At 44.8% G+C, this 25,691-nt stretch overlaps 1 protein-coding gene across 1 annotated transcript in view; it reads left to right on the top strand.

The window, feature by feature from the left end:
- The window catches only part of TBC1D10A (TBC1 domain family member 10A), a 55,910-nt gene that overhangs the window by 16,874 nt on the left and 13,345 nt on the right, over positions 1-25,691 (top strand). Inside the window, exons 2-6 of the mRNA XM_040416702.1 lie at positions 16,807-16,906; positions 21,316-21,423; positions 21,502-21,608; positions 22,891-23,005; positions 23,085-23,150. Coding sequence (XP_040272636.1) covers positions 16,807-16,906; positions 21,316-21,423; positions 21,502-21,608; positions 22,891-23,005; positions 23,085-23,150 — 496 coding nt within the window. The remainder of the gene's footprint in view (positions 1-16,806; positions 16,907-21,315; positions 21,424-21,501; positions 21,609-22,890; positions 23,006-23,084; positions 23,151-25,691) is intronic.

The following is a 25,691-nucleotide window of genomic DNA, read 5'->3' as shown; positions in this document are numbered from 1 at the left end:
ACCACTGTCTTCACTGTGCATTGGTCCCCACAAGTAAACTAGCATGAACGTGGTCACTCGTGCCGCTGCAGCCATTGTGTTCCTGGTGATGTGTCCCCCAAGTGGCATTGAGCGCAGTGATGTGCCACTTAGTGCTACATCACCACTTCGGTCAGTCATTGGTTGCAGCTTGGCACATGACCGTGTCCATACCAGAAATTTACTTTCAGGAACGGAGGCCCAGTGAAGACAACCGTGAACCCAGGGAGCCAGAACAGCAGGTAGGTATGCTTCCCATCACAGGTCTGGCATGGTGGAGCTAGTAAAAAAATATAAAAAAAAATGTCTGTGTTGAACAGCCCCTTTTACTGGCATCAGAGCAAGGGGGCGCGCTCCATCCAGAGCGTCCATGTTGTCAGTAGTTTTTCACGGACCACTGGTAGAAGATTAATTTTCTGTCCAGCAGTGTCTGTGGAATACAGATGACATGTGGAGGGCGAAAACTGACACATGGCTACTTCATGGATGGATTTTCAACGGACGTGGAAATGTGACCGAGGCCTTAGAGCATGTCCTGTTGTCTGTATTCTGGACAAGCGTAGTCATTTCCATTGACGGGAATGAGCACAATGTGGAATGTACTTGGCAAGTATCCGTATTTTGCAAATCTGTTTGCAGACCATAAAGTAGCCTCTTCTTATGGCCAGAAAAATTCTCCCTAATCTTAGGTCTGAGGTTTGACCCAAAGACGCCCCCATGCCCGAGCATATTGTCATCACTTCCTCTCCTCCATTTCTTACTAGTACATAGAGTGGGAAGTGCGTTTGCTTGACTTCAGTATTGCGGATGTTACTACTATGCGGTATGGCCGGTCTAATCAGTCATTTTCTGCTGTATGGTTCTGTGTATTTTCCATTCACGTCATCGGACGTCCAGACTGCTAGACAAACATTTCAATGGGTTCCTGCTGTTCTCCAGCTTCTCCAGGGATCCCCCCCCCCCCCCACCATCTATCAGCGTCTCGCCCTGTATGTGAGCTTATCTTCCGATTAAAGGTGCACATTTGTGTTTGGGACACAGAACAGCGCTATCTAAGAAATCTTCCAGCAGATGTAGAAGGTATGTTTGATCAATGTCACCATGCAGGTACGAGGGCCAAGACCTGACGTGTTATGTAGGAAGCTCATGATTACGCACTCAGCCGTGGACACAAACCGAAAAGAGATGTCCATATGTTACAATAACTTGGTGCAAATGTGAAGAATCCTGGCCCATTGTGCTTGTCATAAGAAGGAAGCGTCTGGGTGAAGGACCACTCCTTTATGTATTGGTGTTCAGCCTTGTTTAAAGTGCTCACATACCTGACATGTTTGGCATGTTTTAGTTATGGCGGTGATCCTTTGTTCACGAGGACTGCTCTCCTGGAAAAAAGAAACCACTTCAGCTTTTACTTTTATCCCTGGGATGACTAACTATGGTGAAATGGTAATGTCACATATAAACAGGGATGGACCAAATTACTGTAGACTGTCGGAGCTAGGCAGACCGGTCTGTGCCCTTTTATTTATTTTAATGGCCTTGTATATACAACATTAGAAACCATCTCTAACAATTGGAAGGAAACTTGTATCGTTGACTACTTGGCTCCTGGGGTTTGTCCAGCCCTATGTCAGACGGGACTACACACCATATGGTGTCCCTCTCTCCCACCTCAGTACGGCTGGAAGAAGCAGTGGGCGACACATGTGCCAGGATCTGAGATGGAGGCTGATATCCAGCGCTAGACGCCATGTCCAGCTTGGGTGGAAAAAACGCCAGTATCTTGTGGATGCATGATTTGTGAACCGCAAAACGGATCTGTGAACATTGGACCTTATGTATATAATGAATTGTTATTCTGTTGCCTGTGGGTATTTTTGACCCGAGGGGCATTGTTGGTTTGGTATTGTGTTGTGGGCCTTGAGGTCCCATGAAAGCTGCAGTCTGTACACCAGTTGACTTCTATTACACATTCCTGTAATGTACTTTATTTTAATGTGACATAATTAGTGAGATCTTTATTAAACATTGGGCAGTGCAGTCACATACTGAGTTATGTACCTGGCTGTAGTTCATTTAAGGAGTTCAATATGGAAGGCTTATCCTTGGGATAGGTCAGTGATGGGCAAACTGCGGCTCTCCAGCTGTTGTAAAACTACAAATCCCATCATGCCCTGCTATAGGCTGATAACTGTAGGCAGTTGCCCATCCCTGGGATAGGTCATCGATGTTTGATCAGTGCGAGTCCAACTTTCAGCACCTCCGCCGATCAGCTTCTTGAAGAGTCCATATCGCTTCGGTGACCATTACATTCTCTTCCTAGGCTGGTGACATCACGTTCATTGGTCACATGGCCTATCTGCATTCAAGTGAATGGCCAGGGCTGCAATACCAAGCACAGCCACTATATAATGTCGGCGCTGTGCTTAGTAATCTCATTGGGTCGCTCAGGCCTGATTAGCTGAGACAGCTGATCAATATGGAACTCCCAGAGAACCCCTTTAAATTTCTGGAATAACTGCAAAAAATAAAAAAAGTACGGATGGATAAAAATGCATGGTATTTGAGCTGTCCACAAGAAATGCGCATAGCACACTCAAGAAAATGATGGTAGTGTGCATTACAGGGCATCATATAGATGACCAAAAATAAAGACACAGTCTGGACTAAAAGACTAAGGCTGGGTTCACATGAGCGGATGCCGTGCGTGACATCCGCTCCGTGAATGAGAGCCAAGACCCGATGCAGACTGCAGAGGCACGGAGCATTAACATGACTGATAATGCTCTGTGATTTCGTAGTAAAGAGGTCACAGAGAGGCACGGAGCATTATCAGTCATGTTAATGCTCCGTGCCTCTGCAGTCTGCATCGGGTCTTGGCTCTCATTCACGGAGCGGATGTCACGCACGGCATCCGCTCGTGTGAACCCAGCCTAAGTGTTGCCACTCCTGACATGCCTTTTTTACCAAACAATTTTATTCCCCAGAGCTCTTGGGGACAGTGAGAAATTAATACCGATTTCCATATTTGCATTTTTTGGGAATATCTCAGGAACTGTACGTCCTAGAGAGCTGATTTCTTTCCAGGTAGCAAGGGATGTGTATACGAAGTTTAGTGCAAATCAATGGTTGCGTTTTTGAGTGATCGCGGAACATATAGTGTACAGGGAGTGCAGAATTATTAGGCAAGTTGTATTTTTGAGGATTAATTTTATTATTGAACAACAACCATGTTCTCAATGAACCCAAAAAACTCATTAATATCAAAGCTGAATATTTTTGGAAGTAGTTTTTAGTTTGTTTTTAGTTTTAGCTATTTTAGGGGGATATCTGTGTGTGCAGGTGACTATTACTGTGTATAATTATTAGGCAACTTAACAAAAAACAAATATATACCCATTTCAATTTATTTATTTTTACCAGTGAAACCAATATAACATCTCAACATTCACAAATATACATTTCTGACATTCAAAAACAAATCGGTGACCAATATAGCCACCTTTCTTTGCAAGGACACTCAAAAGCCTGCCATCCATAGATTCTGTCAGTGTTTTGATCTGTTCACCATCAACATTGCGTGCAGCAGCAACCACAGACACTGTTCAGTGAGGTGTACTGTTTTCCCTCCTTGTAAATCTCACATTTGATGATGGACCACAGGTTCTCAATGGGGTTCAGATCAGGTGAACAAGGAGGCCATGTCATTAGATTTTCTTCTTTTATACCCTTTCTTGCCAGCCACGCTGTGGAGTACTTGGACGCGTGTGATGGAGCATTGTCCTGCATGAAAATCATGTTTTTCTTGAAGGATGCAGACTTCTTCCTGTACCACTGCTTGAAGAAGGTGTCTTCCAGAAACTGGCAGTAGGACTGGGAGTTGAGCTTGACTCCATCCTCAACCCGAAAAGGCCCCACAAGCTCATCTTTGATGATACCAGCCCAAACCAGTACTCCACCTCCACCTTGCTGGCGTCTGAGTCGGACTGGAGCTCTCTGCCCTTTACCAATCCAGCCACGGGCCCATCCATCTGGCCCATCAAGACTCACTCTCATTTCATCAGTCCATAAAACCTTAGAAAAATCAGTCTTGAGATATTTCTTGGCCCAGTCTTGACGTTTCAGCTTGTGTGTCTTGTTCAGTGGTGGTCGTCTTTCAGCCTTTCTTACCTTGGCCATGTCTCTGAGTATTGCACACCTTGTGCTTTTGGGCACTCCAGTGATGTTGCAGCTCTGAAATATGGCCAAACTGGTGGCAAGTGGCATCTTGGCAGCTGCACGCTTGACTTTTCTCAGTTCATGGGCAGTTATTTTGCGCCTTGGTTTTTCCACACGCTTCTTGCGACCCTGTTGACTATTTTGAATGAAACGCTTGATTGTTCGATGATCACGCTTCAGAAGCTTTGCAATTTTAGGAGTGCTGCATCCCTCTGCAAGATATCTCACTATTTTTGACTTTTCTGAGCCTGTCAAGTCCTTCTTTTGACCCATTTTGCCAAAGGAAAGGAAGTTGCCTAACAATTATGCACACCTGATATAGGGTGTTGTCATTAGACCACACCCCTTCTCATTACAGAGATGCACATCACCTAATATGCTTAATTGGTAGTAGGCTTTCGAGCCTATACAGCTTGGAGTAAGACAACATGCATAAAGAGGATGATGTGGTCAAAATACTCATTTGCCTAATAATTCTGCACTCCCTGTGTGTGTATGTGTATATGTATATGTATATATATATATTATATAATAAATATATATATATATATATATATATATATATATATATATATATATATATATATATAAAAATTACCAGCAGCACCACCAAGCCAAAAAACAGGTAGAGAGGGTGCACTGTCCGAGTATGGTAACTGGTGCTTACCCACTAATACGGAATAAAGAAATAGGACTGCACTCCAGTTGAATCTTCAGTGAAAAAAGGTTTATTCACCCATAGGTGGCACAAGCGACGTTTCGGCTCGCATATGAGCCTTTCTCAAGCCTCGCTCAAGGGCTGCAGCTAACGATGGATGGCACTGTTAACTACTGTAATGGGGGGGGGGGGGGGGGGGGTTCTGTGGATGGCACTGTTATGGAGGGGATCTGTGGATGGCACTATATAGCATCTTGTGCTATATGTCTCATCTACAGATGTCCCCCATAGCAGTATCATCCACAGATCCCCCTCCCCATAACAGCCCTGGCCCCGCCGCTCACAGCAGTATTCCTTAACCGGCAGTAACTTTTACTTTAAATCACCGCATCTTTATTACCTTACAATGAAGCTCCAGTAACAGGCAGAGCGGGCGGCTGCGTAACGTCACTTAGTCACGTGACGCGCCTGCTCTGCTCACTTTATGAATGAAACAGGCGGAGCATGCGCGTCACGTGAGTAAGTGACGTTACGCAGCCGCCCGCTCTGCCTGTTACTGGAGCTTCATTGTAAGGTAATAAAGATGCAGTGATTTAAAGTTCAAGGACCCGCAGGCATAGTGCCTGACCGCCCGCATAGCAACGAATCGGGCGATTATTAGATAACGAGATTCGTTGACAACGAATCCCGTTATCGAATATTATCGATAATGTTGATTAATCGTTGCAGCCCTAATATATACCGTATTTTCCGGGGTATAAGACGACCCTTAACTTTTTCCAGTTAAAATATAGGGTTTGGGCTATACTTGCCGTATAAGACTACCCCTCTTCCAATGCTATATTCTTTGGCATTAAGGTCTGCAGGTAATTGTTGTGCAATTTTCGTCTTTTGCTTCAGTACCATATTATGCCTTTCCAAGAATCTAGTACACCAGGATACAGTGGCCTTAAATCTGTTGCTGTGATCTGGGTTAGATTTGGCCACTGAAGTGCAAACAAACGCATTTGATTTCGTGTCACTACACAACCGTTTTGGCGATGCTCATTCACCATGTCTGCTACATGTTTTTCGAGTTCTGGCCAATGTGGGGTGCCTCTTCTTAATGCAAACTTAACCCTTGGCATACTCTTTAATGCTTTTTCATTTGCTTTCCAGTCCCGAACCATCTTTTCTGTTACTCCATATTGTCTTGCAGCAGCGCAGTTATTATGTTCCATGGCAAAGTTTACAACTTTAAGTTTGAAACTGGCTTCATATTTCTTTCTTCTTGCTGGTAGAGCCATGATGGGGTCTTGACTGTTAGCCATTTGTATACTGTACTGTATGTACTGGTGCTGTACTGTATGAACCGGTACAGATACTGGTGCTGTACTGTATGTACAGATACTGGTGCTGTACTGTATGTACAGATACTGGTGCTGTACTGTATGTACAGATACTGGTGCTGTACTGTATGTACAGATACTGGTGCTGTACTGTATGTACAGATACTGGTGCTGTACTGTATGTACAGATACTGGTGCTGTACTGTAGGTACAGATTCTGGTGCTGTACTGTATGAACCGGTACAGATACTGGTGCTGTACTGTATGTACAGATACTGGTGCTGTACTGTATGTACAGATACTGGTGCTGTACTGTATGTACAGATACTGGTGCTGTACTGTATGTACAGATACTGGTGCTGTACTGTATGTACAGATACTGGTGCTGTACTGTATGTACAGATACTGGTGCTGTACTGTATGTACAGATACTGGTGCTGTACTGTAGGTACAGATTCTGGTGCTGTACTGTATGAACTGGTACAGATACTGGTGCTGTACTGTGTGTACAGATACTGGTGCTGTACTGTAGGTACAGATACTGGTGCTGTACTGTATGAACCGGTACAGATACTGGTGCTGTACTGTAGGTACAGATACTAGTGCTGTACTGTAGGTACAGATACTGGTACTGTAGGTACAGATACTGGTGCTGTACTGTATGTACAGATACTGGTGCTGTACTGTAGGTACAGATACTGGTGCTGTACTGTATGAACCGGTACAGATACTGGTGCTGTACTGTGTGTACAGATGCTGGTGCTGTACAGTGTGTACAGATGCTGGTGCTGTACAGTGTGTACAGATGCTGGTGCTGTACTGTGTGTACAGATGCTGGTGCTGTACCGTGTGTACAGATGCTGGTGCTGTACCGTGTGTACAGATGCTGGTGCTGTACCGTGTGTACAGATGCTGGTGCTGTACCGTGTGTACAGATGCTGGTGCTGTACCGTGTGTACAGATGCTGGTGCTGTACCGTGTGTACAGATGCTGGTGCTGTACCGTGTGTACAGATGCTGGTGCTGTAGCTGTACTGTATTCAGCACCACATGTATCTGCTCCCCAGATAGACTCTGTTTTTTCACCACAGATAAGATGCACACCAAACTTCATTAGAGATCCGCCGTTCCAACATTAGAATTGGCTGAAGTGCAGATGCTCCTGCTTCCCCTTGCCTCGCCTCAGAATCGCCAATCCAACGCAGTACACAACAACCAGCCAATCACAGCAAGCGATGTACCGGTATTTTCTGTGCACACTGCTTACAAAGCCTGCTTGGATTGGGTGGGTCATCTCTCCCTGCCTGCCCAGCCCTCCCCGTCTTCAAGACGATCTGAGCGGTAGTACGGAATGTGATACTGTCGGCATTAGAAAACCACTGAGAGCAGGGATAGGGGGCTGCTTCAGGAGCGGCTGGCTGGGATGCAGCGCACGGTGGCTCAGCTAGCCTCTAGTCCAGGTAGGAAGTAAGTTTCCGCACGCCGTATATCGGCGTATAAGACGACACCCGACTTTTGAGAAGATTTTCATGTGTTAAAAAGTAGTCTTATACACAGGAAAATACAGTGTGTGTGTGTGTGTGTGTGTATATATATATATATATATATATATATATATATATATAATATATAATGTCATTCTTTACAAATATAGATGAACATTTAGTGGAGATCAGACCAGAAACAAACCTCTCTCCAAGGCCTGGTGCTGTTTTTAGGGTTGTGGATATTCAGGTAAACCCAAACGCTTTCTGAAATTGCCGAGCCTTGTGAGTCACGGAGCTGTTTCTGGGTTAAGAAGGCATTGTTGATGCAACACCTCAGTCATGTGCAGGGCCGGTGGATGAGACAGTAGGGCGTTCATTTGTTTCACTGACTAATGCGTGAGATCCAGAAATCACTGCTCCAACTTCCTCTGGATGAGTTTACTTTCCTTCCTAAGGTCACGGCTGTTAGAGAAGGGGCAGTCATCCCCCATTCCATTCATTGCATCGCCAGAAAAGGAAGTGCCTGATAAATCCTCCTATTCTGAGCAATGTGTCTGTTATCAGATCCACAGCAGAGCGTCATCCTTCATATAGAGTATGTATACTGTGTATATATAAGCACAACCCAAATTCCAAAAAAAAAAGTTGGGACGCGGTGTACAATGTAAAGAAACAGAATGCAATGCTTTACAAAAAATTTACTCATTTAGATCTTGATGGCGGCAACGCATTTCAAAACAGTTGGGACAGGAACAACAGAAGAAAAATAAGTAGTACTAATAATTTTTTTTTTTTTAAAACAGCTGGAGGAGCAAATTATAACTTGACTGGTATTAAAAGAGCACATGAGAAATGCAGAGGGTCATCAATCTGTGGAACAATTTCAGATAAATCTTCCTCAACGTAAAGTTGCAAAGACTTTGACTATCCAACCATCTACAGTATATATTGTCAAAAGATTCAGAGAATCTGGAGAAATCCATGTGTGCAAGGGACAAAGCAGACGGTTAATATTGGATGCTTGTGATCTACGGGCAGCACTGCGTTAAATGCACGCATGATTCTGTACTGGAGATCACCAGTGGGCTCAGGATCTGGAACCCTTCCAGAAATCATTGTCTATAAACACAGTTCGCTGTGCTATCCACAAATGCAAGTTAAAGCTGTATCATAGAAAAAAGAAAAATGTGGGGGGCACTCACTTAGGATTGAGTGCTCCCCACATTTTTATTTTTTATTTTATATACATACAGGTCCATCTCTGCATTGGTGGGTGAGCCGCTTACAATTCTTTTCTAAAGCTGTATCATGCAAACAAGAAGCCCTATGTCAACTCTTTCCAGAAACGCCACCTTCCTCTCTGGGGCAAATCTCATTTAAAATGAACTGAAGCAAAACCGAAAACTGTTCTGTCGTCTGATGAAATAAAATTTGAAACTTTTTGTTAAAACTACGGACAAGGTGTTCTGTGGACTCCAGAGGAGAGGGACCATCCAGTTGTTACAGTTCAAAAGCCTGCATCTCTGATGGTATGGGGTTACATTAGTGCCCATGGCGTGGGCATCTTACACATCTGGAAAGGCACTTTCTGAACAGTATATAGAGGTTTTACATATGCTCCCATCCAGACAACCTCTTTTATGGAAGGCCTAGCTTGCATATTTCAGCAAGATGATGATACACCACATACTGCATACACAGAAGAAGTGTCCGGGTGCTGCACCGGCCTGCAGTCCAGACCTCCCACCAACAGAAAACATTTGGCGGATCATGAAACGAAAAATCCAGAAAAGAGCAGCAAGAATCCTACATCAGACAAGAATGGGACAATCTTCCTATCCCAAAACTCCAGCAATTGGTCTCCACACTTCACAGACATTTGCACAATAGTGGACATAGCCCTTTCTCAACTTTTTTGAGATGTTTTACTGCCATAAAGTTCAAAATTTTTTTTTTTTTTTTTTCATGAAATGGTAAAATGTCTCACTTTAAATATGTGATAGATGATCTATTGTGAATAACATATGGGTCTATTAGATTTACAAATCATTGCATTGTTTTATTTACATTTTATACAACGTCCCAACTTTTTTGAAATTGGGTTGTGTGTGTATCCTATCTATATATCTGTACGTACCCAGTGTCGTACTGGGGTACCTAGAGTCCACCAGTGTAACTGATTCTGGGGGCCCACCTTAGGGATCCTGCACACAAACTTATTTTTTTTCCGTGTCCGTACCATTTATTATTTTTGTGGCCTGTATGTGAAACCATTCACTTCAATGGGCCGCAAAAAACGGGAATTACTCCATGTGCATTCAGTGTCTGTATGTCTGCATGGCTGTTTACACAAAATGATGTCCTATTATTGTCGGCATTACAGACAAAGATAGGACTGTTCTATTAGAGGCCGGCTGTTCTGTTCTGCATAATGTGGAATGCACACATCCGGTATCCATGTTAATACAAGCCACTTACTAATATACTGTTATTATTCATATTGCTTTGCTGGCTGGATTCCTATTTCCATCACATTATACACTGCTCGTTTCCATGGTTACAGACCACCCTGCAGTCCATCAGTGGCGATTATGCTTGCACACTATAGGCAAAAGCGTCAGCCTCTCTGGTGGCCGGGACCATGGGTACACTTGTAAAGAAAACCGCAGCACTCTCCAACCTTGAATTTCCAGAGGTTTATTCACCAGCAAAAATGTGCCGTTTTGACCTGTGTGGTCTTTTTTCAAGCAACTGACAATGTGAACAGAACCAGATACATATACCTTCTTAGATAGGTCACATGACCATGGGAGCGCACATAGGCTAGTGCTTTATCTTATAGTGTGCAAGCACGACCACCACTGATGGATTGCAGGGTGGTCGTAATCATCGAAACGAGCAGTGTATAATGTGATGGAAAAATGAATCCAGCCAGCAAAGGAAGCAATATGGATAATAACAATATATTAATAAGTGGCTTGTATTAACTTTCTCTACATGATAAATCCGACTTGCTGAAGTGAGACAACCCCTTTAAGACCATGTGTCATAGCTGCTTACCTTTTCACATTCCCTATCCTTAAAGGGAGTCTGTCACCACATTTGGGCATATTAGACCGATCAAATAGGGTTATATGATCCACCCAGAACTTAAAAACGGTACCTTTGTTGTAGAAAACAAACTTTTCTTTTAGCCGAAAATGAACTTATAAGGTTATGTTAATGAGCCCTCTCAAGTGCCCAGGGCGGTCTCTCAATCCTCGGAGCCCCAGGCAGCACCTCCTCAACGGCTCATAACCCCGCCCTCCGTGCGCCTCTGCCCGCCCGTTTACTCCCCTCCCCTGTCCTTTTCCACTGCGGCTGTGCGGTCCAAATCGTAGCGGGCGCATGCGCAGTGCGATGCCCGCTCCTGGCAGGGCATCGCAATACCTACTGCGCATGCGCCCGCTACGATTTGGACCGCACAGCCGCAGTGAAAAAGGACAGGGGAGGGGAGTAAACGGGCGGGCAGAGGCGCACGGAGGGCGGGGTTATGAGCCGTTGAGGAGGTGCTGCCTGGGGCTCCGAGAATTGAGAGACCGCCCTGGGCACTTGAGAGGGCTCATTAACATAACCTTATAAGTTCATTTTCGGCTAAAAGAAAAGTCTGTTTTCTACAACAAAGGTACCGTTTTTAAGTTCTGGGTGGATCATATAACTCTGTTTGATCGGTCTAATATGCCCAAATGTGGTGACAGACTCCCTTTAAAGGTTTTCTTTGGGTGTAAAAAAAAATCAAATTAAATAAAAATTAAAAAATCTAGCCCAAAATATTTGTCAAACTAAAATAGAAATGCTCGCCTGTTAGAGGGCCTGTGTCCACTTTTCTAGTTCTCCTCTATCCACAGGATCAGGGATAACTAAGTGATCCGTGGGGGTCTGAATGCTGGAGCCCCCACTAATCCCCCTTCTTGACTGAGTGGCTGCCAGTACCTCTTTACATGGCAGCAGTGATGCCTGTAAATACGGAATATCATCACTGCTGCCATGTAAACCATACGGGTCAATATTGGAGAATGTGATGCACTGTGCAGAATTTTTCCGGCAGAAGTCCAACCCCCTTTGCAGGTCACAACCTTTAACAAAGCCCAAGCAAAGGTGCTAGAGGAGCAACGTGAACAAAGGGCACAAACAGAGGGTCATAACTGAAACAGAGATGTTGGGGTCACCTGATTCAGGGTAATAGTGGGGATCCTGGAGCAGGGGTAACTGGCGAAGAGGCAATATTAGTGGTGCATTTAGAGTGGGGGCATCTGGAGTTGGGGCACTTATGGGGGTGAACCTAAAGTAACTAAAGACATTAGGGTCACCTGAGGCAGGGTAATAGTGGATCCTGGAGCAGCTGCAGTGGTATTAGGGGGCAACTGGAGAAGATTCAATATTAGGGGTGCTTTCAGAGTGGGGGCATTGGGGGGGGGGGGGGGGGGGGCATCTGTCACACACACCTGAGAAATCAGCCCAGCACCGCAGAGGAGTCCTTCTCTCCAGCAGCCACAGTTTCCTGACAGCAGGGAGGGCGGAAGGATGGCCAGACATGTTCTCTCCTCCTTCACAGTCAGCAGCCCCAGAAGTCTAGAAGATACTGCGGGGCCTCCTGTACAATGTACAGCAGTAGGAGGCAGCATCACTGCGATACTGCCACCTGGTTTGTTACAATAATTATCTCCTGAGAAAGGAGAAATAATTACTCCTCCATCTTATCTTGGGCGCAGGAGACTGGGTGCCCACCGAGGAATCCCCCACCTCCCCGCTGGGCCAGTCCGAGCCTGTATGTACCTATCCTTCATAGTCTATCTATCTTACACTCCTTCAGAATGACTCGTAGTTCTGGCAAAAACATGGGCGGGGTTTTAATTGGCACTGATAGACATCTTGCTTGTAATTATGTTTTCTCAATGGCCTGCAATAATGATGCTAAATAATGGGGATGAAATTAACCTCTTCAGCACTAGGGGTAGTCATTTCCTGTTCAGATTTCACCACAATTACAATACATACAGCTGAAAAGAAATATGATTTTACCTTCCTATCATAGGTAGCATGGTGACTTTCCTCTGTGGTGGACCTTTTGAAGAATTTAGTATGTATGATACATAATACATGTGTTTATTGAAGGTTCTGTGAGGCTGAGCTTGTGATTACTGGCATTTCATGTTCAAGGGTGTTTCTTAGGGCTCATGTACACGACCATTGCCTGTTTTGCGGTCCGCAAATGATGCATCTGCAAAACATGGGTACCGGCTATGTGCGTTCTGCATTTGTGGAACGGAATGTGTTTGGCCCATAATTGAACAGTACTATCCTAATCTGTAATATGGACAAGAATAGGACATGTTCTATTTTTCTGCAGGGCTGCGGAACAGCAGTATGGATGCAGACCGTACACTGTGTGCTGTGGTCCCATTGAAATGAATGGGTCCGCATCCGACCTCCAAAATCATGTAAATTGGCCCTAACTTGTATTTCATTAAATTATATCCCTGCTCGTTCTGGGCTTTGAAGTCAAGGAGGCAGTCCTATCAGTGATTGACAGCCTCCCCTCTATGACTGTGTATACAGGGATATCTGTCAATCGACCGCCTCTTTGACTTCAAAGCCCAGAATGAGCAGGAATTTACATGAAATACTGTAGAAGACCTTTATGTTCAAGTCCACCTAAATAATTTGATGCAAACAGTACTGTAAAGGGGTTTTCCAGTATAGTCTTATTGATGGCTTATCCTCAGGATAGGCCATCAATATCTGATCCGCTAACATCTCGACCGATGGACTGTTACCGCGTAGCTGTGGCATGGGTACTACACATCTCCATACATTGTGTAGTGGACAGAGGTGGTTACCGCCGTGCTGTAGCCATTCACTTCAGTAACCAGCTCATCCACTACACAATGGACAGATCTTTGTAGTTCCGGCCCCTGTTTCCAGCAGTGAAGCTACTTGGGAACAGCTGATCGGCAGCGTGTTGAAGCCCCACCGATCAAATATTGATGGCCAATCCTGAGCATAGATCATCAATATGAATGAGGAAAACCCCTTTAATAGAGCCCTTGGGCATGGCTACCTAAGTGGATCAGGGTGATTCTTGTTCTGTAGTTGTATCGAAGGACGTTTACACACATTGATGCCAACTACACGCTTGTGTGACTGCCAAGCCCCATGGTTATGTCATAAGTTGTGGCCGTTGCTCTCTTAGGGTACATTCATATATGCGTTTACAAATCCGTCAGATAATGCCATGCATGGCCAGATCCCCTTTGATTAAAATGGGATCCGGTGAAATGTCGGCGTTCGGCCAGACAAAAAGTTGCAGATGCAAAATTTTTGTCTGGCCGAAACCTGACATTTATGCTGGAAAGCAGCCAGATATCACTATAGTTAGTGGGGTCCGGCAGAGAACTGTATTATGTGGCTAGGCTAGGACCGGGGAACTTCGGGAAGCTGTTCCTCTGCCAGAAATGCTTATGTGATAATAGCATTGTACACTGTATTTGTTCCCTTTATTAGTCCACACCACACACAACCTCTGTGCGCTGCATGCAAATACTAGACTGAGCAATCTGCCAGTGTGCTTGCTTTTCCCCTTTGTACAGTACTGTGGAAGTAAATTGGGGACATGGAAAAAGAGCACATTGGAAACAAAAAAAGGTGGTGATTGATAAATGTAGAATAAGTGCAAATTGGTTTTATAATCAACTTTTTCTAGAAATACAGTAAGGGCTTATTCACATGACTGTATTGTTCGTCCATCCGCTATCCACTTTTAAAAGGACCGTAGTCAGTAGGACTATTCACACATTTTTTTTTTTTTTAACAGATTCACATACCTGATCTGAGAAACCCGCTGTAGGTCCTATTTTGGTCCATTTTTCTCATCAGAATAGCCAATCAAATTGCTATTGATGGGAGTGAGTAAAATATCCAGTGCAAACCAAAACTATCCTTTTTCATTGATCCATTTTTTTTTTTGCAGATTAAAAATCAAATTTGTGTGAATATGAATTTGATTCCATTTTAAATGAGTGTTTTTGTTTATGAGCTTTCAGGAATACAGAGATAAGGGGTTACATATCAAGTCGTCAGGCAGCTTCTCTGATGGAATTCGCTGTAAGGACAACAGTTTTTTTTAAATAAAGACCTATTGAGAAACTGGTTTTAGCACTAAATAAGATCTATAATAATGCCCCACATTTTACTATGGCCTTTTAAAAAACACCCTTGTGCTGAATTTTTCCCCTTCTTTTAATTTTTGTTTATTTGCTTCCCACATGCAAAATTAAGTAACTTTGTAAATGCCGTAGTTTTCATTAAATATTTCCTAACAATTTACTTCTGCAGAGTATGTATAATTCCTTCACCTAGCTGGTGGTGCTGCTGCATCTGACATAAATCCTTCAGAGCACTGCAGACTGCTCTCTGTTCTTCCCACCCCCTCCCTTCCTGCATGCTGCAGGTTTTTCTGACCGGCAGAATCCTGGGAGCGGCCGGATCTCGTCTGGTTCCCATTATAGTCAATGGGGTCCAGCGGGAAGGTGGCACTTATCGGCTATGTCTGATCCAGAGAACTCTGCTAGGCTGTTCTCTACCAGATGTCTCTAACTCTGGTGTGAAACTAGCCTGAGATCAGGTTGTAAACTCAGTATCAAGGGGTCTGAAAATGAATGAATCAAAAAATTATAGGGTTTCCCTCATTCTGAACTTTCTTCTGTTTACAGTAGATCTTCAATCTAGCTAAGTGTGTCTTACTCCTAGGGACCTAGCACTTCTGTGTATTGTACTGGCAACACATTGATTTAAATGGAAACTGTTTAAAGGAAGTCTGTCAGCAGTTATGATCATGCTAAACTGCTGACTGCACTAGGTAGGGGCTCGGGTAGCAGTATAAACATACATTTTTGTAGTTTTTATCATCAGGAGTAGTGTGAATATGATGTTGTATTCTGCTCCTTAAAGGGTTTTTCCGGGAATGATTTAAAATGGCTTGCCAGCAAATTGTCCTAGTGTATGAGCAGGACTGGCCGGACTGTTTGCATCCACTTGCAGAGATTCCTAGGGGCATAAAGGGGCAGGGCCTCACACTGCTCAACAATAGATGGTAATGATGGGATCCTGCCTATGATATGGCAACCAGTATGTAGTATGTGCAAGTGCTGGAGTATAGTTAGGTTCTATACCCCCCCAAGCAAGTGGAGACAACCCGCCCTGTTCACATTTTAGGACCGCTTGCTGGCAGCCATCTTAAACCATTCTCAGAGAACCTCTTTCAGCACACTGAAGGCAGAGGTCCACTGGTGGTCTCAGGGTTGGATGGTACAGCCATCACTCAGAGCATAGGAGCGTGTGAAGCGGCTCAGTGCAGAGAGCTCTTCACAGTAAGGCTAAGTTCACACGAACGTGCGTGACCCGTGGCCGTATTGCGGCCCGCAATACACGGCCACAGTTCCGTGTCAATTCCGCATCACGGATGCGGACCCATTCACTTCAATGGGTCCGCTAATCCGGAATCGCGGAACGGCCGCACGGGACGGGACCCCTCGGAAGCACTACGGAGTGCCTCCTGGGGTTACGTCCCGTTGTTCCGTTCCGCTAAAAGATAGAACAAGTCCTATCTTTTCGCGGAACGGCCGGATCGCTGACCCATTAAAGTGAATGGGTCCGCGATCCGATGCGGCTGACCTACGGCCGGTGAACAAGCATTGCGGCCCGCTATTTGCGGGCCGCTTCACAGGCACGGGTCACACACGTTCGTGTGAACCCGGCCTAAAGCTGCACCTCCTTGGCACTTGAAGGAGCAGAATAAAAGTGCCACAAAGATATGTTTGTACTGCTCTCCCCTGCCTACCTAGTGCGGTCAGCATTTCGGATGGTCAAAACTGCTGACAGACGCCTGTTGTCCAAAGCGCATAATCCTTTTAATCTTGCAATTAGTTGAGAGGTGTTAATGCCATAGAGGGCCCCAAGTTACTCCTTGGGGTCCCTGATGGCAGCAGTCCTTTAGCCTGTGTTTTCTAGTAAAACCTTGCCAACCACATGTGGGTTTATGTCTTGTGTTTTCTCCACAGGGAGCAGGAATTGCCCGTTGAGGTCTTAAGACAGAGGGAAGCAAAATGGCTGGACATGCTGCTAAATTGGGACAAATGGATGGCGAAGAGGCACAAGAAGGTAGGCTGATGTGTGAATGGAATATGCAGATATGTTAAAATGGGCAGCAGATTAACTAGTCTGTACATTGCCATTCAGTAACACCACCACCCTATCATCTGGGTGCAGCAAGGAAGGGTGTGCTCAGAGCACCCTTGGGTGTTTTGGGACATATTTGTGTTTCGCAGAGAAGACTCCTGTCTGTTCCAGAAGAACGGGCCTGGGTTTGACTGGAAAGACTTGCAAGTTCACGTGGACGGGTAGATTGTGAGGAACGTGCACAGGTCAGGAAGGAGTGCTGCTTTGGCTTGTACTTTGTACACCGACTGTATACACTATGAACAAGGCCTATACTTACACAATAAATGAGGTCAGACGCTTGCAGCACTACAAAGGCGCTGTATAGCCTAGTAAATGCTGGGGGAGCTCTGATGTAGGAGGTAGTTAATACAGTAAGAAGCTGCAGGAGCTACACTATAGTGCTGACACTCCATACGGCAGTGGTCCCTGAGTATGGTCGCAGTATACAATGCTGACACTCCATACGGCAGTGGTCCCTGAGTATGGTCGCAGTATACAGTGCTGACTCTCCATACGGCAGTGGTCCCTGAGTATGGTCGCAGTATACAGTGCTGACACTCCATACGGCAGTGGTCCCTGAGTATGGTCGCAGTATACAGTGCTGATTCTCCATACGGCAGTGGTCCCTGAGTATGGTCGCAGTATACAATGCTGACACTCCATACGGCAGTGGTCCCTGAGTATGGTCGCAGTATACAGTGCTGATTCTCCATACGGCAGTGGTCCCTGAGTATGGTCGCAGTATACAGTGCTGACTCTCCATACGGCAGTGGTCCCTGAGTATGGTCGCAGTATACAGTGCTGACTCTCCATACGGCAGTGGTCCCTGAGTATGGTCGCAGTATACAGTGCTGACTCTCCATACGGCAGTGGTCCCTGAGTATGGTCGCAGTATACAGTGCTGACACTCCATACGGCAGTGGTCCCTGAGTATGGTCGCAGTATACAGTGCTGACACTCCATACGGCAGTGGTCCCTGAGTATGGTCGCAGTATACAGTGCTGACACTCCATACGGCAGTGGTCCCTGAGTATGGTCGCAGTATACAATGCTGATTCTCCATACGGCAGTGGTCCCTGAGTATGGTCGCAGTATACAATGCTGATTCTCCATACGGCAGTGGTCCCTGAGAATGGTCGCAGTATACCGTGCTGATTCTCCATACGGCAGCGGTCCCTGAGTATGGTCGCAGTATACCGTGCTGATTCTCCATACGGCAGCGGTCCCTGAGTATGGTCGCAGTATACAGTGCTGATTCTCCATACGGCAGTGGTCCCTGAGTATGGTCGCAGTATACAGTGCTGATTCTCCATACGGCAGCGGTCCCTGAGTATGGTCGCAGTATACAGTGCTGATTCTCCATACGGCAGTGGTCCCTGAGTATGGTCGTAGTATACCGTGCTGATTCTCCATACGGCAGTGGTCCCTGAGTATGGTCGCAGTATACAGTGCTGATTCTCCATGCGGCAGTGGTCCCTGAGTATGGTCGCAGTATACCGTGCTGATTCTCCATACGGCAGTGGTCCCTGAGTATGGTCGCAGTATACAGTGCTGATTCTCCATACGGCAGCGGTCCCTGAGTATGGTCGCAGTATACAATGCTGATTCTCCATACGGCAGTGGTCCCTGAGAATGGTCGCAGTATACCGTGCTGATTCTCCATACGGCAGCGGTCCCTGAGTATGGTCGCAGTATACCGTGCTGATTCTCCATATTGTTTGGAGTGTTCTCTCCTGTAGACAGTAAACAAGCCCAGTCTTGATTCTTCTGACTCTACTGACTTCAGCACTTAGTGGATGGCATGAAGTATAGCTAATACCGCCTTATGGTGAAGCTCAGGACTTAACATTGCAGCAGTTTGTCTAGACAGAACCTCCATGAGCCAAGTGTTATGTCTCGGGTTGTTGGGCTGGACATGTAGGGTGATTTTAGAATATGACTAAAGGGAAAATTCCACTGCAGACCCAAAGATGGTAACAGTTAAATGCTGAGAACGCTGAGCAAATGCTGTACTTATATCTTTTGTACCCATTTTAAAGAGGACCTGTCACCTCTTCTGACATGTCTGTTTAGTAAATATTTGCGTATGCCATGAAATTGTATTTTCTGTGCTGTTCCTCTGTTATTCCTCCTACAAATTGAGTATATGGATAACTGATTTGTACCAATTGGTCCCTGCACACTGACACTTTCTAATCAGTGCTGACCGTGTCAAATTGTTAGGGTATGCCCCTTTGACAATGGTATTATCCAGATGACAGTTCAAATATTTGATGGGAGGGATAACAGAGGAACAGCAGAACACAGAATTCTGAGAAAATACGCTGGGAGGAGTAGCAGAAATGTACTAAAAGAAATGTATTAAAACAGAGGATAGATGACTGGTCTGTTTTTAAAATTGTATATTTTTCCCTCTGTTCATGGCTAAAGGTCATTTGGAAATTCTGCTGGCTTCTTCTTTCCCGAGGGCATTGCATTGTGGGAACTCAGCTGACCAGTGCACAGTTAGCTCACATGTCTGATAATCCAGGGATACCAATCTGCTGTCTGTTTCCAAGGGCAACCTGCAGAAATGTGTCCAACTGTGTATATGAATAGAGAAAATCCCATGCAGTCTTTAAATAGAGACTTCAAATGTTAGACCGAATAGAGGTTTTTAGGTATTAATCCCACCATGGTGTTAATGAACTGTTTTCCATCTGAAGGAAACCATTTACTTATTACTATAGACATGGATTATTTGAGTAAAATTCACTGTAATATCCAAGGAAAAATGGTTTGACAGTACCTTAAAGGGGTTATCCCACGAAGACCCCTTATCCCCTATCCACAGCATAGTGTCTGATTGGAAGCGGTCTGACCACCGATCACGTGAATGCGGACTTGTTCTGCCCATTTGAATGGAGCGGGGATCAACCATTTAGCTTTATGGGGCTGCCGAGCGCTTGTCCCAGCCGTCCCATAGAGATTAATGCAGCAGTGGAAATGCATGTGTGTCTGCAGTTTCATTCAAATTGAGAGCATTGGACTCTGCTCGTATGATCGGTTGGACCCCTGCCAATCAGACGTACTTGTGCATAAGTTCTCTTCATGGGACAAACCCTTTAAAGTTGAAGAACATTTCCCCATGCTTTGCCATGGGATCCTATATTGGTAAATCAGAAGTCGACTGTCCAGTTGTAACACCACAGCCAACCACTTGTGTTTCTTAACTTATTCTGGAAAAATAGAAGCTGGACAATGACTGGTGAGACCAGGGGTGTACAGCCTCTGACTGTGTGGCCCAAGTACCCTGCAATGGCGTTGTGTGGCTTCTAACCTACGCATATGTTTATATTTCATATCTCCCAAAATATCAGGAGACTGTGGGTCCTCTGATTGACAAGGTGGAGAGATGGCTGTGCATGTGTGTGGCGATCTCCATTTTAGTTTATGCCTCTCTCTCGCCGGTGTTTCCATAAGGCTCAAATTCTACAATACAAAGAGACACACACGTGCTTAGGACCCCCATTTTTCCATTAGGTGAGCAGTCCCAGAAATAGAATATGCTTTAAAGGGAACCTGTCACCGGGATTTTGTGTATAGAGCTGAGGACACGGGTTGCTAGATGGCCGCTAGCACATCCGCAATACCCAGTCCCCATAGCTCTGTGTGCTTTTATTGTGAAAAAAAACGATTTGATACATATGCAAATTAACCTGAGATGAGTCCTGTCCCTGACTCATCTCGCGTACAGGACTCCTCTCAGGTTAATTTGCATATATTTTTTTACACAATAAAAGCACACAGAGCTATGGGGACTGGGTATTGCGGATGTGCTAGCGGCCATCTAGCAACCCATGTCCTCAGCTCTATACACAAAATCCTGGTGACAGGTTCCCTTTAAATACCTCAGATGAGAATACCCCTCAGACCTGGTTGTGCACCCCTGTGTTAGGTGTCATGCACATGTATTTTATATATTATTAAATTTTTTTCCGTGTACGTCCAGAACATCTCCTATTATTGCCCGCATTACGGACAAGGATGGGACTGTTCTATTAGCGGCCGGACATGCTGAATGCACACAGCCGGTATCCATGCAATTTGCGGACCGCAAAACTGGCAGCGGTCGTGTGCATGAGCCTTTACACAGTTCTCCTCCTCCACCCTTTCCCATGAGATGATGTATACATCAGTGGCAGATTCTCAGTGTCCGCTGCAGGTGCAGATGCAAGGTTTGCTTTCAGGTGGCTTCTTATTACACAGGCTCCCCTGTGATCACAGCTATGTAATGGAAGCATGGATCATATCACATGTAATGTTTCTTATTACTATACATACACCTGGAAATCCTCTTTAATCTTCAGATAAAGCTGAGATGTCAGAAGGGGATCCCGCCTTCACTGCGTGGCCGTGCCTGGCAGTACCTTTCCGGAAGCAGGGTTAAGATGGACCAGAACCCCAACAAATTTACTGTAAGGGTAACTGGAAATAATGCTGTGAGTTCTGATAAGCCTTTTAGTCCCACCGCTAAAACTTTGAGGTTCTTTCAGGAGCTGGACTCAATGGCAGGTGACCCAAAATGGGTGGACATCATAGAAAGAGACCTCCACCGGCAGTTTCCTTTTCATGAGATGTTTGTCGCTCGAGGGGGTCACGGGTGAGTTATTTCTAGATATTTGCTGCAGATGAGCACTATTGATTATTAATTTTTCGAGTCTTGGCATGCTGAAGTTAATACCAGTGCTTTTCAGATGGCTTTATTGGCGGTTGTCTGTTCTGCATTATTCAGGCTTTTCCTGACTATGTGACCACATTTTGCTCAGGTTATTGATTTAGGGCTGCAAGCCTGAGGACAGCAGATTTATGAAATCATGTAATGGCACAATGCCACGATTATTTTAGAACAGAGCTTTAAGTGCTGTATAATTAGACTAACTCCCTGCCCTGTACATGCATTTAACCCATTCTAATGGAAATAGGTCCTGTGCAGGGTGGTGGAGCTGTCCCCACTGGCGCAGAACGGGTTAGTTACACTGTGTTATAAGATGTATATGCTGCTTTAATTGCTGTGTGTTTCTTGTGATGTATAGTAGACTGCAGCATTTTATTTCTGTTTTAATAAGGCGCGGTTCATTTTCTTTGCTTTGAATAACTGGCCTGGTCACCGTCCTCCAAGCTAGGGAGTCTTTTATTTAGCACTTCGGTCATAATTATGTGAGTGTGCAGAGAGGTTGGCCTGATGAGTGCTGGCTTTGTGCCCATAAGTGTGTTGAGGCATCAAAGGTTCCCCACTTTGGCAGGAGCATAGAATACTTTGGGGAGGGTAATAAAAGGAGTGTATGCCTGTTCTAGTACACCTTCCCCTCCGGTTCTGCTAGTCAGTGGGGCAGTGGATCAAGAGTTCTCCAGACCTATCAAGAAACAGCAGAGTGAGGGTCCCTACAGGGAGGTCCTGTGGAGACTGCAAACAGTGGGTGGAACGGCTACTGCCCTGTGCCACAGGCTTGGAGAAGTGACAGACCCATGCAGATGGCTGCAAGATCCTGGCCAGACTGCAGGAATCTATGGTGCTGTAAGTCTGCATCATTAGACCCAGGATTTGCAGATGTAATATGGGTGCTAAAATGTGCCAGCATTGACCCCCTAAGTGTGGGTGACTTTCCAGCAGTAAATTGGGAGCCCGAGATTTCAAGTGAAACACCCGCCATCAGTCATAAGCCAGCAACCACCACCAATATGCCACCGGTTTTCTAACTATATTGTGTTGTTCTTGTGGACTTTTCTCCCATGTTCTGCATTGTCATTCAGTTGTACCGAGGGGTCATGATTTATTTTGGGGAAACAAAACCGCTATGCGTATCTAGTTATATGCTTTCACACTGTAAATCGTACAAGCATGAGATGGAGCAAAGTAATCTGGTCTCCTTTTATTCTTGCAGTCAACAAGATCTGTTTAGGGTACTAAAAGCTTACACTCTTCACCGACCAGATGAAGGATACTGTCAAGCCCAGGCACCTATTGCAGCTGTCCTGCTTATGCATATGCCAGCGGAGGCAAGTAGGGTAGTGCGGCCTCCAGCATACTGGACATGAATGTGGTCTTCTGCACTTACAGGTTTCCTTTCTTCCACAGCAAGCATTCTGGTGTTTGGTACAGATCTGTGAGAAGTATCTGCCGGGATATTACAGTGAGAAGCTGGTAAGAACTGATGGAGAATTTTGGGTTTCTTTCTGTCACAAAACACTTGACCCTTTTTTTTAAATTTTTTTTTTAAAGCTAAAATTGTTACCGCAGTCAAAATGGTTCATTCATGAAGCTCAAATATTTGACTGTATACTATCAGCTTTATGTAAGTAGTCTGAAGGAAGTGAGATGTGCTTTGCATCTAAATGGACTCTATAAAGGTTAGTATAGGAAAGTGGAGGGCATCCTACAGGCCGTCTGCAGCTCCATGGGTCCACCCTTGTGACCTTGACTTCTTTCCTAACAAATTACAGGTCTTGGGAAGTTACAATAATTAATGTTCCCTGAGACCTAATGGGGGCAGCCATGGGAGGCTACCCAGGAGCAATGTATGTCAGGAGACCAAGGCTTGTACTGTAGATGAGGGTAGGTGGGCTGTAGCTGGCTCTTTTTTTTGCCCCTTAACTATAGCACAATGGTGCAAACAAACAACTAGATATGGTCCACAGTTTCCCCTGCATGCATGGCTTTCTGAAGGTTAGGAGGGATGCTATTACGTTATACCTGCATCTTCAGCTCCCCTCTTGGAGTAAAATGTCAAATTCTGCCATTTAATCTCCATTTCTTTAGTGCTGTGCTCTCCGGCCTGCACACAGTCATACTGTGGGGGCAGTGCCCCCTCTGCCTCCTCTTGACCCTCTCCATAGTGATTGATGGATTGCCATGTATCGGTGTATTGGTAGCCAGTCAATGACTGCTGAGCAGGGCAGCAAAGATGATCCAATGATCTAAAAAAAAAATCTATAAATTGGTAATAACAAAAAAAAAATCAAGCTGCGTTGGGTAGAGCTTGTCATCTTTAGCAACTTTTAAAGGGCCTTTCCTATTATATATGATTAGATCTGCCATAAATGTGTTCTCAGTGGGGACTGACCACTGGGCTGGAGAACACACTAGCATTCAGCTGTCTCCATATTTTCCATTCATCGCACCATGTAATGAGCCGCTCCTATAATGGAACAATTGTGCTCAGTGAAGGCTAGGCAAGAGAATTGTGGGAAACAGTGCCCTGCGGGTAATATTTGCTACTCACTCAGCAATTCTGTATCCTGGGTAATGTCAGTATTGACAAGCCATGCATCGATTTAAATGTTAAAAGGGGTTGACTCAGATTTTTTTTAAAAGTTGGCAAAGAGCAGGAGCTTCTATTTAATAAAGGATAAATATGACTTGCCCTTTAAATGTTTTGCTGCTCAGGTCCCTGCAGCTCTAGTCCTGCAGTAATGATACCATCTTCATCATTCTTTTGACTACTGCAGCCAATCACTGACCTCAGCAGACACGTGCATATGTGACTGCGGAGACCAGTGATTGGTTGCAGCGGTCTTCTGACTATGAACGACATTTTATTGCTGTAGGACCAGTGGGAAACACTATTATTTATTATTTTAAAGTGGTTCCTGCACAGTTTAACTATCTCGGATAACCCGGTTAAGAATGAATGCCTGTGAATCAGATTTTCAACAAAAAAAGGTGTCCGTTTATTAATGTGTTGGTCAATAGATGTATTCATTTAGCCCTCAAGTGTCTGGGATGAACATGGAGGGAACCTTTTCTGCTGTAAACACTATTCATTGAACCTTTCAGTGGCTTTTGCTATTTGTGCATTGAGGGAAATGTTTGAAGTCTGTGGTTAATTGTTTACTATTGGAATTAATATTTAATATATTTTTACTTTTATTCTGATAGTCTTATTATGTGAAGTGCTTCTCCCGCCCAGTATTTATTAACCTATGCAATGATTCTAGAAGACTTTGCTGTCCATTAACTAGGCTTGCTTCAGAGGCGCAGAGATTTGGCAACCCTCTGTGTCTATTATTGGACTGCCCCAGATTCTCTTGATATGTGTGTAATGGGAAATGATTGGTCATGTGTTCATTTAGCTTCTCCTAGTTGACCTAGACTTCAAGGGACCTGTGGCATGGATGTTTCAATTGCCCGAACACACTGGGCAATATTTCAAGTTCCCCTAATTCTGCAGGGGATTCATTTTTATTTTCCTTAGACCATGATGATAGATTTCCATATTACAGAGCTATACAACGTACTGTGTTAAAGGGGTCGTCCCATGAAAAATATTCTACAGTTTTCAAACCAGCACCTGGATCTGAATACTTTTGTAATTACATGTAAATATAAATTTATCATAGCCACTGAGCTATTCAGTAAAATCCATCTGTATAGCGCCACCTGCTGTTTGCTATTTTTTGTAATTTCTTTGTCCACCATCGGAGGTGGATGCACATTCTTAGTTTCACTCTTCCACTGCCATTAGCTGCAGCAGATGGGACACATCCCCTGAGAAAGAGCATACCCTCTGAGCTGCCAGCCTGAAATAAATGTGTAGAGCAATGAATTGGGTGACCCCTGGATCTATGTGAGGTACACGGCTGGTTCTAGCTCTGTTAGAAAGAGACTGTCATGTACTATATGATGTCTAATGATCATTTTTACATTAATCATGGGATATCCCCTTTAAGATTCCTTGTATTGGCA

Source organism: Bufo bufo, chromosome 2 (assembly GCF_905171765.1).
Source record: "Bufo bufo chromosome 2, aBufBuf1.1, whole genome shotgun sequence".
NCBI classification, from domain to species: domain Eukaryota; kingdom Metazoa; phylum Chordata; class Amphibia; order Anura; family Bufonidae; genus Bufo; species Bufo bufo.
The sequence above is the reverse complement of the archived record's forward strand: the minus strand, read 5'-3'. Positions and strand labels throughout refer to the sequence as shown.